At 40.6% G+C, this 14,842-nt stretch overlaps 1 protein-coding gene and 1 long non-coding RNA gene across 3 annotated transcripts; one reads left to right on the forward strand and one right to left on the reverse strand.

The window, feature by feature from the left end:
• Window positions 1-10: 10 nt before the first annotated feature.
• On the reverse strand, window positions 11-1,095 carry LOC116670065 (uncharacterized). The gene is made up of 3 exons (XR_004326935.1): window positions 1,043-1,095; window positions 800-901; window positions 11-490 (listed from the first exon to the last, which is right to left on the reverse strand). It is a non-coding gene; the product is annotated as an uncharacterized LOC116670065 (long non-coding RNA).
• On the forward strand, window positions 947-13,909 carry ift43 (intraflagellar transport 43 homolog (Chlamydomonas)). Of its 2 annotated transcripts, XM_032500339.1 has the most exons (10): window positions 947-1,207; window positions 2,380-2,481; window positions 2,589-2,600; window positions 4,874-4,944; window positions 7,399-7,434; window positions 8,176-8,222; window positions 12,175-12,247; window positions 12,958-13,033; window positions 13,175-13,237; window positions 13,480-13,909. In XM_032500339.1, exons 1-10 carry the CDS (start codon window positions 1,163-1,165, stop codon window positions 13,588-13,590), a joined length of 636 nt encoding a protein of 211 aa, XP_032356230.1. In that variant the 5' UTR covers window positions 947-1,162; the 3' UTR covers window positions 13,591-13,909. The 2 variants fall into 2 exon arrangements, with proteins under 2 accessions (XP_032356230.1, XP_032356232.1); XM_032500341.1 differs by lacking the exon at window positions 2,589-2,600.
• The last annotated feature ends 933 nt before the right edge of the window (window positions 13,910-14,842 follow it).

Below are 14,842 nucleotides of genomic sequence, written 5' to 3' on the forward strand. Positions count from 1 at the left end.
CACACACACACACACAGATATAGGCTACATATATAACACATTTGTCCCCCCCGGCCTCATTCACCCACCTACTACCAAACTACCCCCACACTGACAGAAATGATGTCATTCAAAACAGGAACAAGCTGAACCCCGTTAAGCAACATGTAGCTGTGTGCTCAGAAATGCCCATCAATTAGCCTAAAGACCTCTGAGCCTGGCTGGGTGGTCATTGAGTGGACTTTTATAAGTATTTTGACAATACCAACCACATCTAAAATAAAGTTTTGTAGGAAAATCAAATGCAGATCGAGGGCCAAAGTTATAAGACATCTAGGTGCACGGGGAGCCCAGCCAGCTGCTGTGATCCGCTGGATGCTGCTACCGTTCAGCTTCTCCCCAGGAACATAAAGTATGCATAGCAGCGACATCTAGCGGACGCCAGGGGAAACGTCGGGTCCATCTTCCTACTTTCTCAGTGGGCCTGTGTCGATATTGACGTGACAGACCACTACAGTAGAAGAGACAATGTGACAGAAGAAAATGTCAAAGGCGTGGGAGTTGTGGGAAATATGCTGTTTGTTTGGTATAAGGCGAACTCAGACTCTGATTGTTTAGATGACATAATGATTCTAATGTCCCTGTCCCTTATTTTTACTGACCCAACAACACTGAGTCAATATTTGGTCCAACCTTTCACTGGAACTGCATGCTTCAGTATACATGGCAAACGCTTTCTAATTTTAGGAAATTAGTCACTTGATCAGGCTATTCTTAAAAGTTATCATGCTGTAGGTCTTCAGATCAAATATCTATTTACCTTATTTCTTAAAAATGGGTTTGGTTTATGGTGACACTGTGCCTTGCGTTCACATGTAAATGCTGTCCAATCGCAGGAGAAGCCCCTTACGGGCTTTTTACCCTGCAGCAAAAAAAGGGAAACAAATATAAACATAACGAGCTCCTGGCTGTTATCATGATACTACAGCAGCAGCATTATAGTAAATTTGTCATAGCTAAATACTTCCTGTTTATCGTAGCTAATTGTTTTTTGTTTATTTACCTACTGACGCGACGTTGATTACCGAGACGCGAACCTTCCTCATGGCGTTACCATGGAGAGCGTGACGCTTGTTGATAACCAGGAAGACGCTGCCCTGGTGGGGTGGCAAGGAGGAAAGAAATGGACGATAACTTTAAGCTCGGAGATGTTGGGGCGATAAAAAATGTGAGTGACTCGTTTAAATAGCAGAAAACGCAGTAAAGCGAATAGGGGCAGAGGTAACGTTAAGTTTGTATGCTGTAGATGGAGTTGAGAGCACAGTGTTACTGTGCATTGTGGCTACTGCTAGCTGCTTAGCTTTTAAGCTAATTTAAACGTCAGAATTAGCCAGTCAGTAAATTAGCTAGATAGTTGGCTTTTTAACCTGTCTGTTACCCATTTTCTTATACTGCATGTGAGCAACGGCAGCAGAAAAGGGTTGTCTGTGAGTATACAACGTTAGCTAGCTAAACTAACATTAAGTAGCGCTGCTACCCCAAATTTCCCGACATGCACTGCATGCCTCACTATTTTACAGTGCTCAGTGAGGTCGAATGGGTTTTCTGGCCTGGCTGGTCTGTAATAACCTTTACTCCATCGAAAAACTTACACGAAACGTCCATATTGGGTGTACTTATACCTAATTTAATTGCTATCACACTTTCTCCATAAAAAGCTATTATCTTTGAATTGTAACTTTATACTGTAGGTTGTTTGGGGTGCACTTCCTGTTTGTTGGTGTTCGGGGTGCTGAATGTTTAATGTTAATTTTTATCGTGGTAAAATACTTGCGATGAAAACAAAACTGTTAATTAGAGTTTACAGCACTTGAGAAACCTGTTTTTAATTAATTTTGTTTGTTTAGAATGGATTTCTGCGTATGATTATGCCATCAATATTTGAAAAAGCGTTTTATATTTAATATATTTCGTTATTTGGTAATATAATGCAACACCCTACTTTGAACGTGTATTATGAGTGAAAGGGTGTAATGATGGGCCTTCAATAGAGTTGTTGCAACATTCTTCAAGGAATATCATACAAATGATGTCCACATGTTGAATAGTGCTTCTATCCTGTGCAAAAAGGAAAATATCATTGCCACATCTGCACAGTGTGACTTCAAATATTTGGAAGTTGTACAAAATTATGAAGAAAAAGCATATTCAGCACCAAACCTGGTTGGTTTATGAAAATGCATTTCGAAGTCCATCCAGACAACATTTGGTTGGCTCATTAGATGACACAGTTTAAGCAAAGCAAAACCACAACACCTTTGGGAGCCATTGGAAGTGCCAGCTTCTGGCTTTGTGATATCAAAATCTATTTTTCATTTAAAAATTATGCATATTTCCCAGGTTGCAAAGTCTGGACGAAGAGCTCGCCTTGCAGCAGACCAATCATCGTTTGAAGAATCTCGTTATATAAGGAAGTCCTCCACATCTGCTTCAGTGGGAGAAGTATGTGAACATGGCATATACATAAATAGTTGCTTGTTATTATTTCACCTCATAACATTAATCTTCATCAATATGCATTTTGGTTTTGTCTCATTCATGAATCACAGGAGGAAGATGAGGTAGGAAGCATAACAAAAGTGGTGAATTTGCATGGTTTCTGCTGCTAATGCTCCAGACATCAACTTTATACCATTTACAGTAGTACTAACACCAGTGTGACACACATATTGAGTTTTATTAGAGGGCTAATTTATGCAGAGCCATTTTGAGTTACCATGTTCCTACTTCAGCAGGTTTTAAAACAGACACTGTTCCAAAATGGTAATGTTACTTCATACAAGCTCTAAAACCCTTTAACACTTTAGAATTTCAAAGCTTTGTAATGGATCTCTTGTAAATTGTCTAATTGAAAAACAAGCAGATTACATCACTAAAGTCCCCATGAAAAATAAATCCTCTCCTTATACAGCCTAATGTGACGCGACTCACATTAAATCTTAGCAGCAATGTTGTTTTCTATGTGATGTCTGCCTCTTAAAACATGTTGGAATTAATGTTGTTATATTTAGACTAAATATAGGGCAAAAATATATGAGAGAAGTCAAATCAGAGTTGACATATAACAAATTATTTCACTGGCATTTATGGAATCAGTCACATCTCCTAGATTGGCAAAATGTAAACCAGCCAACATTCCCAAAGAAAAACCATTCCAGAAATGCTTTTGCTTTAGGCTAATGTTCCCAAATTAGGGCAACTTCCCTAATGTATGAACCAGTATTCTCGCGCCCTCTCTGACCTGCTGTGCACATGCAATACATTTTTCCAGAGTGTCGTGTGACTGGGTGTGTTTATTTGCCGTCTTCGTTTATCAACCCTGGCCTCTTCTGCCTAAAATACCCAACTGATTGGTCACATTCCTGACATCCTTTTAAACAAAGACTCATTTGCTTTTATGGGCTCATAGAGTTTGGCCACCACAAATCCCTTGCCCTGGAGACCATCAGAGAATCCTAAATTAGAAACTACAAGAGCTAAGTTAATTGCCTTAACAGCCATAACTATTTTACTACAACTGTGAAGTTCTTATTTGGTCATGAAAAATATGAGTCACAGATTTGTTTTGTTTCTCAGGACACTTATGGTCCTCTCCATTTTTGTAGAGTGAAATAACTGTCACAGGATACATGTATTCCACTCAAAGACACTTGACCTTACTATCTTGTCTCTCATGAAAATTGTTCATTGTCAGAAATACCAAACATCAGAGGGATTTCACATAACTTGGAAGAATTTTTTTTAATGTTGCTTAAATGACTCAATTGTCATTATTGTAATTCCCGTTGTTCCTAATAAAGAGACAGTTACTAATAACACAAAGTTGAGGGAGCGGTTTCAGGCTCAGCTCTCTCGATTAATGGTGATATACAGCAGAGCAGAGTGGCTCCCCCTCCCTCTGCCCTGCTTAATGGTGACATTCAGATTTATAAATGGCTTTGGTGAAGGAACCAGCCATGAAAGATTATTTCCTCTTTCATCATAAACGAAAGAAATTCTTCACAAGCACTTTGTCCTCTGCAGACCCAATTTAGTAATGAGAAATGTTGTGCCTTTTTTCCCTAATTCATTTGTCTAGTGCCCACCTTCGTGTGCTCTGAGGAATTCATTCATTCAAGTGCTGGTCTCTGGCTCCCGGTCTCAGGATTGAGATGCATACTCAGTTTACTATTTTCAGAATCAAAGATCAAATTTTTTTTTTACTATCAATCTATTTTAGGGACAGACTTACAGGCCCTGTTAGTTCCCACACTCTGCTTCACATGTTCTGGTGCTGAAAATGGATGGTATAATAATAAACAAAACAATGGAGTGCAAATACTTTTAGATGAATCTGCTGCACATATCGGTTATCACATCATGTTGTTTACTGTACAGGAGGTTTTGGTAGCTTATTGGAGTATATGATTAGTGGTGAACTTTGGTTTAAATGGTCCCCACACCTTTAGCAGGACAAATAAACATGCATTTTATTGTTTTACATTTATGCAAATTTATGGTGCCCCCCCTCTCCATTGTTATGGACAAGAGGTCCACCTACCGGCACATTTTCACTTTTAAAACAGATTTTGTACTTACACTTTATAGCCTATTCACCACTTTGTCAAACAGGTATTGATGTAACACATAAGGCCTATAATTATAAGCCCCTATAATTATGACAAAACATAAAGCTAAATCATAAAAAAAATACCATTATGTTTTTGTGCTTCATTTTCCAAGATTAAAGCAGAATAGCATTTAGAATGCTAACAAATGTGATTTGTTTGTCCTCTTTGTGAGTGAGTAATCATTCAATAAAGCTTTTTGCTAATACATTTCTCTCTTCTTCCAGGGCCCTCCTCCTAAACCGGCCCGGCGGCAGGGTGGCTGGGCAGAAGAAAGCTCTGGGTCTGGTTCTGCCAAGTACGTATCTTAGTGGAGACTGCGAGCTGTGGTCTTGGGTTATGTGTTATTAATGAACTCTCATGCTGTTGAATGAGCTTATTTATCAGTGCATATTTGGCACTCAGGCTGTGAATCAACAAGGTTAGAGGGAGCCTGTCTGAGCAGGCAACTCTCCATTCGTCTTCATCTGTGAGCAAGGCAGTAATTGACATGGTTAATGCATCAGCCACAGGAGGGCACTGTTAGTCAGCTAGCCACTTTATCACCGGGGTTGAAGCCACTTAATCACCCCTTACCACTGCAGTCTGCTCTTTACATAGGGAGCACAACATGGAGAATCCATGAAATATTTGGAACAGATGGACTGTGTTTGCTCTTTCAACTACAACTAACTGAATACTGTACATGACTAAATCAACATGAGAACATTTTTATTTTAGTGTGCAACTCCCTCTCTTGTTTGTGTCTGTCTTCCACCTGCCACTGTTTTTAGAGGTGGAGGAGAGAGAATGGGAGATGCAGCAAAGGGAACGGCCTGAGTCAATTGTGCTTATTTGCGTAGTTTACTGCACCGTTAGTGCAAGCAAGGAAAACAGCAAACTCAATAGATCTATCCTTTCTCACAGAAGGTCAGTGTGTCGCTTCTCTGCTTTTGCGTATCCTAGCTTGATTCCTAGTCACAAAGCGATTGAAACACAGGAGGTGTAAAAGGGGTTTGCGTGCACATTGATCCCCTGTGAAACAATGTAAGTAATGGTCCCCCCTGGAACCGGCAAGGACTTTCCCTTCAATGTCACCCCTCATGCTCAATCACCGCCGCCCTCCTCCCACTAATCCCAGCGCAGAAATCCCGGGATTTGTCGATCTATCACTTCTAATTGACACTAAATGATCTGTCAGTTTATTGATGAACCTTTGAAACCAGGTTGTCACAATATATTTTATCCCTAACAACTTTTTCCAGACAGTTTTACCATGTCTATCGCTTTGCCTTACATGAGTCTTAATCAAGGGGCCTGTAATGTGTCTTAAGTGTCGCCACCCCCGCCCCCCAGACAGGACACAGTCCAAGGGCAGGCAGGTAGGCTCCCTTAGCTCCTCTCTGCCCTGCCTGGTTGGACTCCAGTATCCAGTATGGGTAAGACTGACAAAACAGGAGTCAACATTTTCAGCTGAGAATTGCTTAGCTAGATGTGTTTTATGTCACTCTTTCCTTTTATTTTGGGTCTCCCCTTTTTCCAATACACATAAAAAATACATTATAACTTAAATGTATATATTCAGATTAATTACAGTTGATATGTGGGACACTACTCTAAGGTGCGATATCTGGATTTTTGTGCAGGCTTTATTTATTTGAGTTGAGTTTGTGTGTCTAAATTGAAATGTCTGGTCTGCCTGTCAAGTCAATTTTATTGATATAACCCAAAGTCACAAACCAAATTAGCCTTAAAGTCTTTACAGTCTGCACAGCAAACTGTTCCTCAAACACCCCGCAGGAAAACCCTTTGATAGAATAAAGTAAGTAACTTCTGGAAAAATGAGGGATCTTTCTAATGGTGAACTGAAAGTAGGGATTGGCATTTTTGTGCAGGTGCTACTTTTGACATAGAAGCTTTAATTTATTTCCCATGCTTGTTCACAGCGGGTTTGCCTTTCTAGTGATGTCCGGAGATGAACACTGGCATTAGTGTGCAGGGATTTTAATCCCAAAATTGGGATTTATGTGTTATGATATGCAGTTCTTTTATTATTACTGTTTGTTTAGAAATGTATATTTACGTATTTTTTTTAAAAGTATGAATTTATTTAATATAAATTATTACCGCACGTCTTGATGAGTGACATAATGAAAGGATGAAAATAACAGCAAGAAGACTGTTGCTGTACTGGATGTATTACTTTTAAAACCAGTAGGGGGCACTACTCAACCAGGAGTACGAGCAAAAGCATTTTGTATCATGAGAAAAGATTAAAACCTCTTATACGAATTTTAGGCTAGTAGAACACACAAGCACTCACTCTGCTTTGATTCCTTTCTTATGTTATAGGGTTGATATGGTGAAATACTTTTTAGGTAATAATAAGGTTTTTGTTTTGGTCTGATTTCTACCTTTTTAAAAAGCTGCCATGCTCTCTTCAAGCTAAGCTGTGTAAATGGAGAGAATTCTGAAAATAGCAGCATCATCCAGCAAGAGACGAGGTTGAGAAAACCGAGTGCAGAAGACAACTTTTGTAGACCCCACTGTGTCTGATATAGCAGAATTACTATCATTAGATACAGATGGAGAGGATGTATTCCTCAAAATACCTCTAAGGACTGTGCCGGGAATAAGAATAAATATGAATATATATATATATATATAATTATTCCTTGTGCTTATCATTAATGTCTTCATTTTGAAGACAGGAAAAATATAATCTAACAAGTGTGTTATTTAATTACACTTGTTTTTTTCTGCTGCTGTACAGATCTTCAAGAAGGCCTGCTGCTGAAGACCTGGAAGAGTAAGTTCACTCAGCCACCAAATCAATGCCAGTTACATGTTTGTGTGTATGCATGAAATAGGTCAGTTTAAATGTTGGTTTCCTTTGCAGTAAAGTGGAAATAGTGCTGTCCTTTTAGATTGTCCTTGGTTTCAACTAATCCTTGCCTTCCAAGAACAATCACTTAACATGATTAAAAAATAGCGTGACTGAGTTGTCATCACTTTTATTGCTGTTAGGAGCCAAGTTTTTTTCTGTTATTCTAGTTTTTCCCCCATCACCCTCCCCCACATCATTCTGTGACTAGAATAGACATCATGAGGAGAGGCAGGTAGAGGACGAAGTTGTCTATGTTTTACTCATCACCGCAGTTGAAGCCCAGTGCCTCAGTGCCTGAATGGCTTTGTGTGTAAAGTTGTTACCCTGTAAAAAAAAAAAAATCCCTTATGTTGTACTTCTGTCACAACTGTCTTGTCTCAGTAATACTTATTCAGACTGCTGCTCCAGCTGTTTTTTTTTTGTTGTTTTTTTTTATCCTAGAGGTGATCTTGTCTAAGGCTTGCAAGCTGGTCACCCAGACAGCACAGCAGCGTCTCATAGTATCATCACTACTGTGAGAGAAAGACATGACAAAACACAGGCCTATCATCAAAGCAAAGTAGCCCAGTAGCTAATTCACTCACTCCCTGGGATGACCTCACCGTTGGACTCCATTTTGAAAGCATTAAATAATTCATACTCTCACACTTCCTGTTTCTACAGCCGCCGCCTGCGACCACAAACTCCCCAGGGATCAGATGATGAAGGAGGTAAGAGCACCCTCACTATGCCCCACTCTGTGTCTCTCCTCATAGGCAAAGAGGAGCCCTCCAGTGCCTCCCCCGGCACATTCATTCTCTGGAAGTGGAACACATAAGCAGTTAGTCAGCTTTCGCTTTTCACTGATGCTCACACCATATTTCTCCTTGAATCCAGCATTAATTCATGTGTTAGATTTCTGCTTCTGTGTTTCTCATTTTGACCAGTGTGTGACACCGTATAAGCAGGGCCCCTTTTAAGAATTTTACAAATGAATATGCTCAGTAAATAAGGTTAGATCTGTAGGTGATGGAATTTAAGTGTTTCCCTCCCTCTCCATCTAGAGCTGCTCAGTTAGTCACACACACACACACACACACACACACACACACACACACACACACACACACACACACACACACACACACAGAGTGTCAGGCAGGTGCTGTTGAATACCGATCTCGCAGTTACTGAGTCACCTGAGGGCCCAACTCTGCGCACCACAAACAATGTCAAACTGAGTGGGGAAATTTCAGCTGAACCCTGTCTAGAATAATTGTTCTATTTTGTGGCACAAGGCAGTTGGAGAAATAGGGTCAAAATTGCCTTAGTAAAGATAGGTTAGCAACATGAAATGCTCAGTTGCCCACACTTAAGGACTTATAACACATCCATATCTCAGGTAGTATTGAGTAATGCCATTTATGAACAAATAAATACCATATTATTCAAACCCTTTTATCTGCAGTCAGCTACAGATCATAACGCTGTATAAAATGTCCATCATCATATTTCTAATTTCAGTATTGCAATACATGATGATGATACTTAGAATAGGAAGAATAATGAAATATAAGTTATGTAACTCAAAACAAAGCTGCAATTATGTGAAGAATTCCTAACATTAAGGAAACAATTGTCAAATTGACCAAAATGTCTTTGTAGTTTTTTAGTAAAATTTGTAACTTTTACCGTTCATTTTCTCATGAGAACTGTGAATTATGATAAAACGGTATTACAAATTATTATAATGTGGAGATATAGTAAACAATTGTATTTAATTATCACTCATCCCTATGTAAACGTTGCAATATTTTACTGAACTAATTTTTAAATGTACTGATATAATTACATTTGCGCACATGAAATGCAGGGTTTGAGGTACTTTAAACATTTTATAATACTGTATATCTCAGTTCCATTTTATGTACACATACACATATTGTCTGTTACTATCTAGTTTGTAATGGCTAAAACGGCCAGTTGAATGAAGAGTCCAGAGGTTTGGTTCTCTTGCAGTTAATGCCGCCGGAAAGATTATTACTCTGTGGAGGGAGACCTCTTAATACAGAGCCGGAGGCAGGGGCATTGGAAATTACAGTGCTGAGGGTTAGTGAGATAGCCCCTGCGATCTTGATTATGTCCCCCACCCTTATCCCTTATGTCCACTGGCTACAAGCACAGAGAGAGAGCGAGAGAAGGCTAGCCCAGTCCCCTGCTCCCATCTTCTCATCAGCTGGCCCCACAGCCTCCTGCTAGTCACTTAAAATAGCACCAGTATCACAAAAACACTCATCTTTTTCATGTCTCACTGTCTTACTCATAGCCGTTGATGTGTTGAAAATTGTCCCATAAGCCTTTCAAATGGATTCTGTGCCTAAGTAATCATTTGACTGGACCCCTGCGTAGATTATAGGAGCCTGAGACGTCCTGTTCTCCAAAGTCGCTGACTGGCGTGTGCCTGCCGGGAGCATGTCTACATTCACAGCAAATTATCCCCTTTTGATATTTACATGCTTCAGTGAGGAAGCTGGACGCGACCATGTAATAAGGATATGCGTGTCCTGCTCACTGCCAGACAAAAGCCACCTTGATACATGTCCAGCAGAGGGAAGGAAGTGAGTGTATGTGGCGTGCTAAGGAATGACAGCTCCTACTGATGGAGCTGCCCTTTGCGTCAGATGAAAACACTGGCTTGTTTGCAGCTGCTTTTATGCCCCGCTTGACCTCCAGTAATGGGTTGGATTTGAACTCATTCAAAAATGTTGTTCCCTTTTTCACTTAATAGTAGTCTTTGCATATAGACAACAAATGACTCTGCCTTACATTGAATTCTCATGGAATGTGATAATAGTTTATTAATGGCTGAAATGAAAAAGTGTGTGTGTGTGTGTGCATGCGTGTATGTGCGTGTGTGCGTGTGGACAGATAGACAACCCAGGAAGCTGTTTGCAAAGAGCTGGAGAGCAAGGCTTTTTGATGTCATTGCACTAAGACCATTAAATTTGATTGGGGGTCCAGGGGGGACAGATTCTGCTGAACGCTGTGCTTTGTAAATGAGAGGACAAAGTGTCACCGGGGCCTCATGAATATGAAATACCAGCGCCTGCATTTATTTGGATATCAGAAACACAGATGAATCTTGTCAGCGGCTAAACGAGCGTGGCATTTTTAATTTGGTTTAATTAAAAAAAAGAAAGAAATAAGTTATCAACAGAGGGTGAGCTTTTTTATCTTCTGAGAGTTGATAGGTTAGGTTTTGACCAAGTTTTCTTTTTTTTAAGAACAGTCACTATAACAGTCACTGTAACAGTCACTAACTTTTAAGGAGAACTACAATTTTGTGTTGCATCACAGATCGATGTTTCTTCAACTCCAGCTTATTTTCAGGAGTTATTTTGAAGGAATGGTGACATAGATGCCGAGATATTTCCTCACATCAGATGCACACTTCCATCTCCTCACCTCTATTTAGGTCCTCTATTGACTTTCCCCTCAGGGTGCAGTACTGTGGTTAGAGATTACTGACAACCCTCTTCATGCAGTCCAGCTCTCTCTTTTTCTCTCCATGTCTGTTCCTCTCTCTCTCTCTCTCTCTCTCTCTCTCTCTCTTGCTTCCACTCTTTCTCTCTCACTGTCAACACAGCTGTGGAGCTAATAAGGATGTGCAGTCAAGAAATCCACATCCCATCCAAAGTTAACACAGTTTTTTATAAGGGCAGATGGAAATCCAGTGAAGTTTTAGTTTTAGGCAACTGTCTGTACTACACGACAATGTATACTTTTTTTATACAAACATGATAAAAACACTTTTTTTTGCAAACAATGCTTCCTCATTGACTATTGTGTACATTCTTTTTATTGTATATGTCTTATAGCTATATTGTAACCTTTAGTTGATAAATATCATCACACAAAAAGAGACTATTTCAATCAGTATCTTCATTTATTATTAACTATACAACTTATTTCATCCAATCTGTTTTATTTTGCCGCTTTTATTTCCCTGCTCCAACAAACGTCTATCTGAAAAATGCTGTGAAAGTTTGCCCTGTCCTTCTTGGGAGTGGAGCCATCCTCTGTCCTGTTGCGTTTTGCCAATTAAAGTGGGTTCCCACTGTTTGAGCAGCGGGTTGGCGGCTCCTGGCACTGCAGCCCCTGCCAGGCCGCATTGTGACTTCCGACCCCACACAGATGGGCCCGCAAGCAAATACTCTTGCACATGGCTGGATGCCGCCCCAGTCGGAGTGGCAGAGTGGACATGGAGGTCGGCCTACCGGCCACTGCGGGTCCTGAGGGTGGGCGGCACTGACAGGGCCCAAATGCTAAGGTAGCAGGGGGTGCTTTCTGGGGAGCCCCTGGCCAGCGCCCCTCTCACAGCAGGAAGAGCTGACGCCTTGCCTCCTGAATATTCATGTCCGCATGGCTGTTGTGACAGGGCAGCTCTTATGAGGATGTAACGAGAGAGAGGGAGTGGAGGAAGTGCTACAGAGACATGGTCACACATACACATATTCTCACAAAAATGTGCACTTTTAGCAGCCATACACAGGGGAGTTACTGTATTTTCAATGATTCTGTTATTTTGCTTATAATCCGATTTTCTCACATTTTGAGACTTTTTAAAATGTTATCAGAACCTCTGTAAAATGTTGTGATCTCCATATTTCTTTTGGTTTTCAGATATTCCAGTGATTCCAGACCTCGAAGAAGTACAGGAAGAAGATCTCACCATGCAAATTGCAGCTCCACCAAGGTACGGTAGTGACTACTTACACACACACACACACACACACACACACAGCGTCCCCAGACCTATGGATGACAGTTAACCTCTGTCTGTGCACAGGACACTAGATCAGTAGTCTGCTCTGGTGACTTTGATGGTTACCTGTCCTCCACTCATGCCATTGCAGAGTGTCTAGCTTTATCGGCTGAAATGGAGAAATAACAGTTGGGTGTGATTTATGCAACTCTGTTACCAGGGTCTCTACTAACCGGGCCCTTTGATTTACAGGGCAGTGAGAGACACGCCGACATGTGTCGAATATGTAGCAAGGCTATGACAGCGGTGGAGGTTATTAGGCTGGGGCTTGCTCTCTGTGCGAGATAATATCCACATTGAACTCATTGCGGGGGCAATGTAGCGTGTAATGTGCAGTAAGTAGGACTGGCATGCACTGCTAGGCCCCGGCCACTTTGAGAGCCCCCCCCCACTTAATTCCAACCCACAGATAAGCAGCTGGGTTTCAATTTGAAGCGTTTACCACTTGGCAACCATCTCTTGCTCTCTGTGGTCTTTGCTTAAAGTCTTGGAACTTCAATGTGCACAAACTTCTTCTTTTGCATGTAGTGTGAAAGCACTGCAGTCAGGATGACTACTACTTTTCTGTGTGTGTTGTCTTGATTGAAATCCATACAGTTATTCTACTAGATGCCTATTCTGACTGTTTGTCTCCCTGTTAGCATCCAGGTAAACCGGGTAATGACCTACAGAGATCTGGACAATGATCTGAAGCATTATTCTGCATTCCAGACTTTGGTATGTCAAGAACAGTCTTTTATTCTTATATCTCTTTCATATTCCTACTTCTCTTCTCGGCAAGGTGGTCCATTTAATTTTGCAACCAACTTTACCTTTGTTTGTGCAAGCTAAGTGAATTTTACTGCGATCTTTCTTCAGGATGGAGAGATTGACTTAAAGCTCCTCACCAAGGTTTTAGCGCCAGAGCAGGAGGTGAAAGAGGTGAGTGAGATTTTAGTAAATATAGCTTGTGAGCTTCCAGCAATGCCTGTCCAGCTGTTTCTAGAGCACCAAGGGAGGTTGCCAGTCTGTCTCCCAGGTAATCAAGATTTATGATGTGTACATTAACACCCTCTGCTCTCCTTCCCCCATTCTCCTCTCTTTGCTCCCTCTGTTCCCCATGCTCTCTTTCTTGGTATGTCTCCCTCTGATTCTTATTTTCTCCCCCCTATTCTGCTCTTCAGGATGATGTGAGCTGGGACTGGGATCATCTGTTTACAGAGGTGTCCTCAGAGCTGCTGATGGAATGGGATCAAGGAGAGAGTGAGGAGAAGGCTGTGTTGCCTGTAACATGAGGAGGAGGTTTGGACTGGGACTTTAAATGGCTCCAGTGGGAACTGGGTGAATGGCCATTACACAGAAGGGCCAGTGACTGGTTATAGTAACTTTAATTACTGTTTGTTATCCAGAATATATATTTTGTAAAGTGTATAGAGTGTTCCTTCAATTTTCTAATAAAGTTCACTGTGCAGTGAACAGTGCTGTGTTGTCTTTGTTTAGGCTTTTGGAATTTCACTGTTATTTTTTGGTTAGTTTCTAACTTAAACAGCCAAAAGGCAAACTGATTTAATAGAAAAACGCTCCTCTGAAGAAAAAAAAAAAGCTGTCAAAGATTTTAAAACAAAAAAAATGTCCTCCCTGGACTGCCTGCATTATCAACACCCTCATAGAAGTCCAAGGTTGATAATCAGCTAAGCTGAAATCCAGTTGATTGTGTTCAAATTAACATTCCTCATTAAAGCCTACAACCTTATTGTTATTGACTGTGCCATTGACTTTATCTTCCAGGTCTTCGATAGGAGCAGCCCCTTCTTCACTACTATCTCAAATGCATTGAACAGAGTTCCTATTGACACCTGGGGGATTAGCATACATTATACCTTTTACTGGAGAAAGAGAATTGGATGTAAGTCGGGAACAAGACAGCAGCCTTGTCAGGTGTGTGCACTTTAAGGAAAAGAACACAAATCTTGCACAAAAAGGTGATAACCCTGTATAAAGCTCCCAAAAAGCAGGCTACAGGACAGTATATGGACGTTTTAAGCTGCGAATTTCAATCGACATTGGTTCTGACAGATTTTCAAAGAATTTGATATGAATTACAAAATGCGTTGTATACCGGGCATTCAACATGTGCTGTATCAGCATTCAGTTTTGTCTTTGGTTCATGTGTGTGAATATAAATGCAGGCCTCCAAAGTCAGGCCGAGTATATTATAGAAACGGCTGTAACATTTACAGATTGTGATTAGGTTTATTTCTGAGGTTGAGAGCAGTCTCATGACATTTGGAGATGCAAGCAAAGAAAAAGGACACATAATCTATGCATCTAACAGCTCAATCACTGCCCATCACACATAGATCGTGATTTTTCATTTGGTGGACCTTGGGTCAACTCCTAAGTGTAACACCTCAGGACAAAGCTATCATATGGGATATTTGTGCTCAGAATGTTTGTGTGGCAGAATATTTGAGCCCAGTGCTCAAATGCAGTGAGGTATCTCTGTTTCTCTATCAGATGTATAAATGCTTTTTTTTTTTTTTTTTT

The sequence above is a fragment of the Etheostoma spectabile genome, chromosome 20 (genome assembly GCF_008692095.1).
Source record: "Etheostoma spectabile isolate EspeVRDwgs_2016 chromosome 20, UIUC_Espe_1.0, whole genome shotgun sequence".
Lineage (NCBI taxonomy): Eukaryota > Metazoa > Chordata > Actinopteri > Perciformes > Percidae > Etheostoma > Etheostoma spectabile.

Bases quoted from the DNA above. Each gene is read 5' to 3' on its own strand.
- ift43 (XM_032500339.1), top strand. From the start codon at position 1,163: ATGGACGATAACTTTAAGCTCGGAGATGTTGGGGCGATAAAAAAT. The intron at 1,208-2,379 runs GTGAGTGACTCG...CATATTTCCCAG, and splicing joins ATGTTGGGGCGATAAAAAAT to GTTGCAAAGTCTGGACGAAG. The intron at 7,435-8,175 runs GTAAGTTCACTC...CTGTTTCTACAG, and splicing joins GCTGCTGAAGACCTGGAAGA to CCGCCGCCTGCGACCACAAA.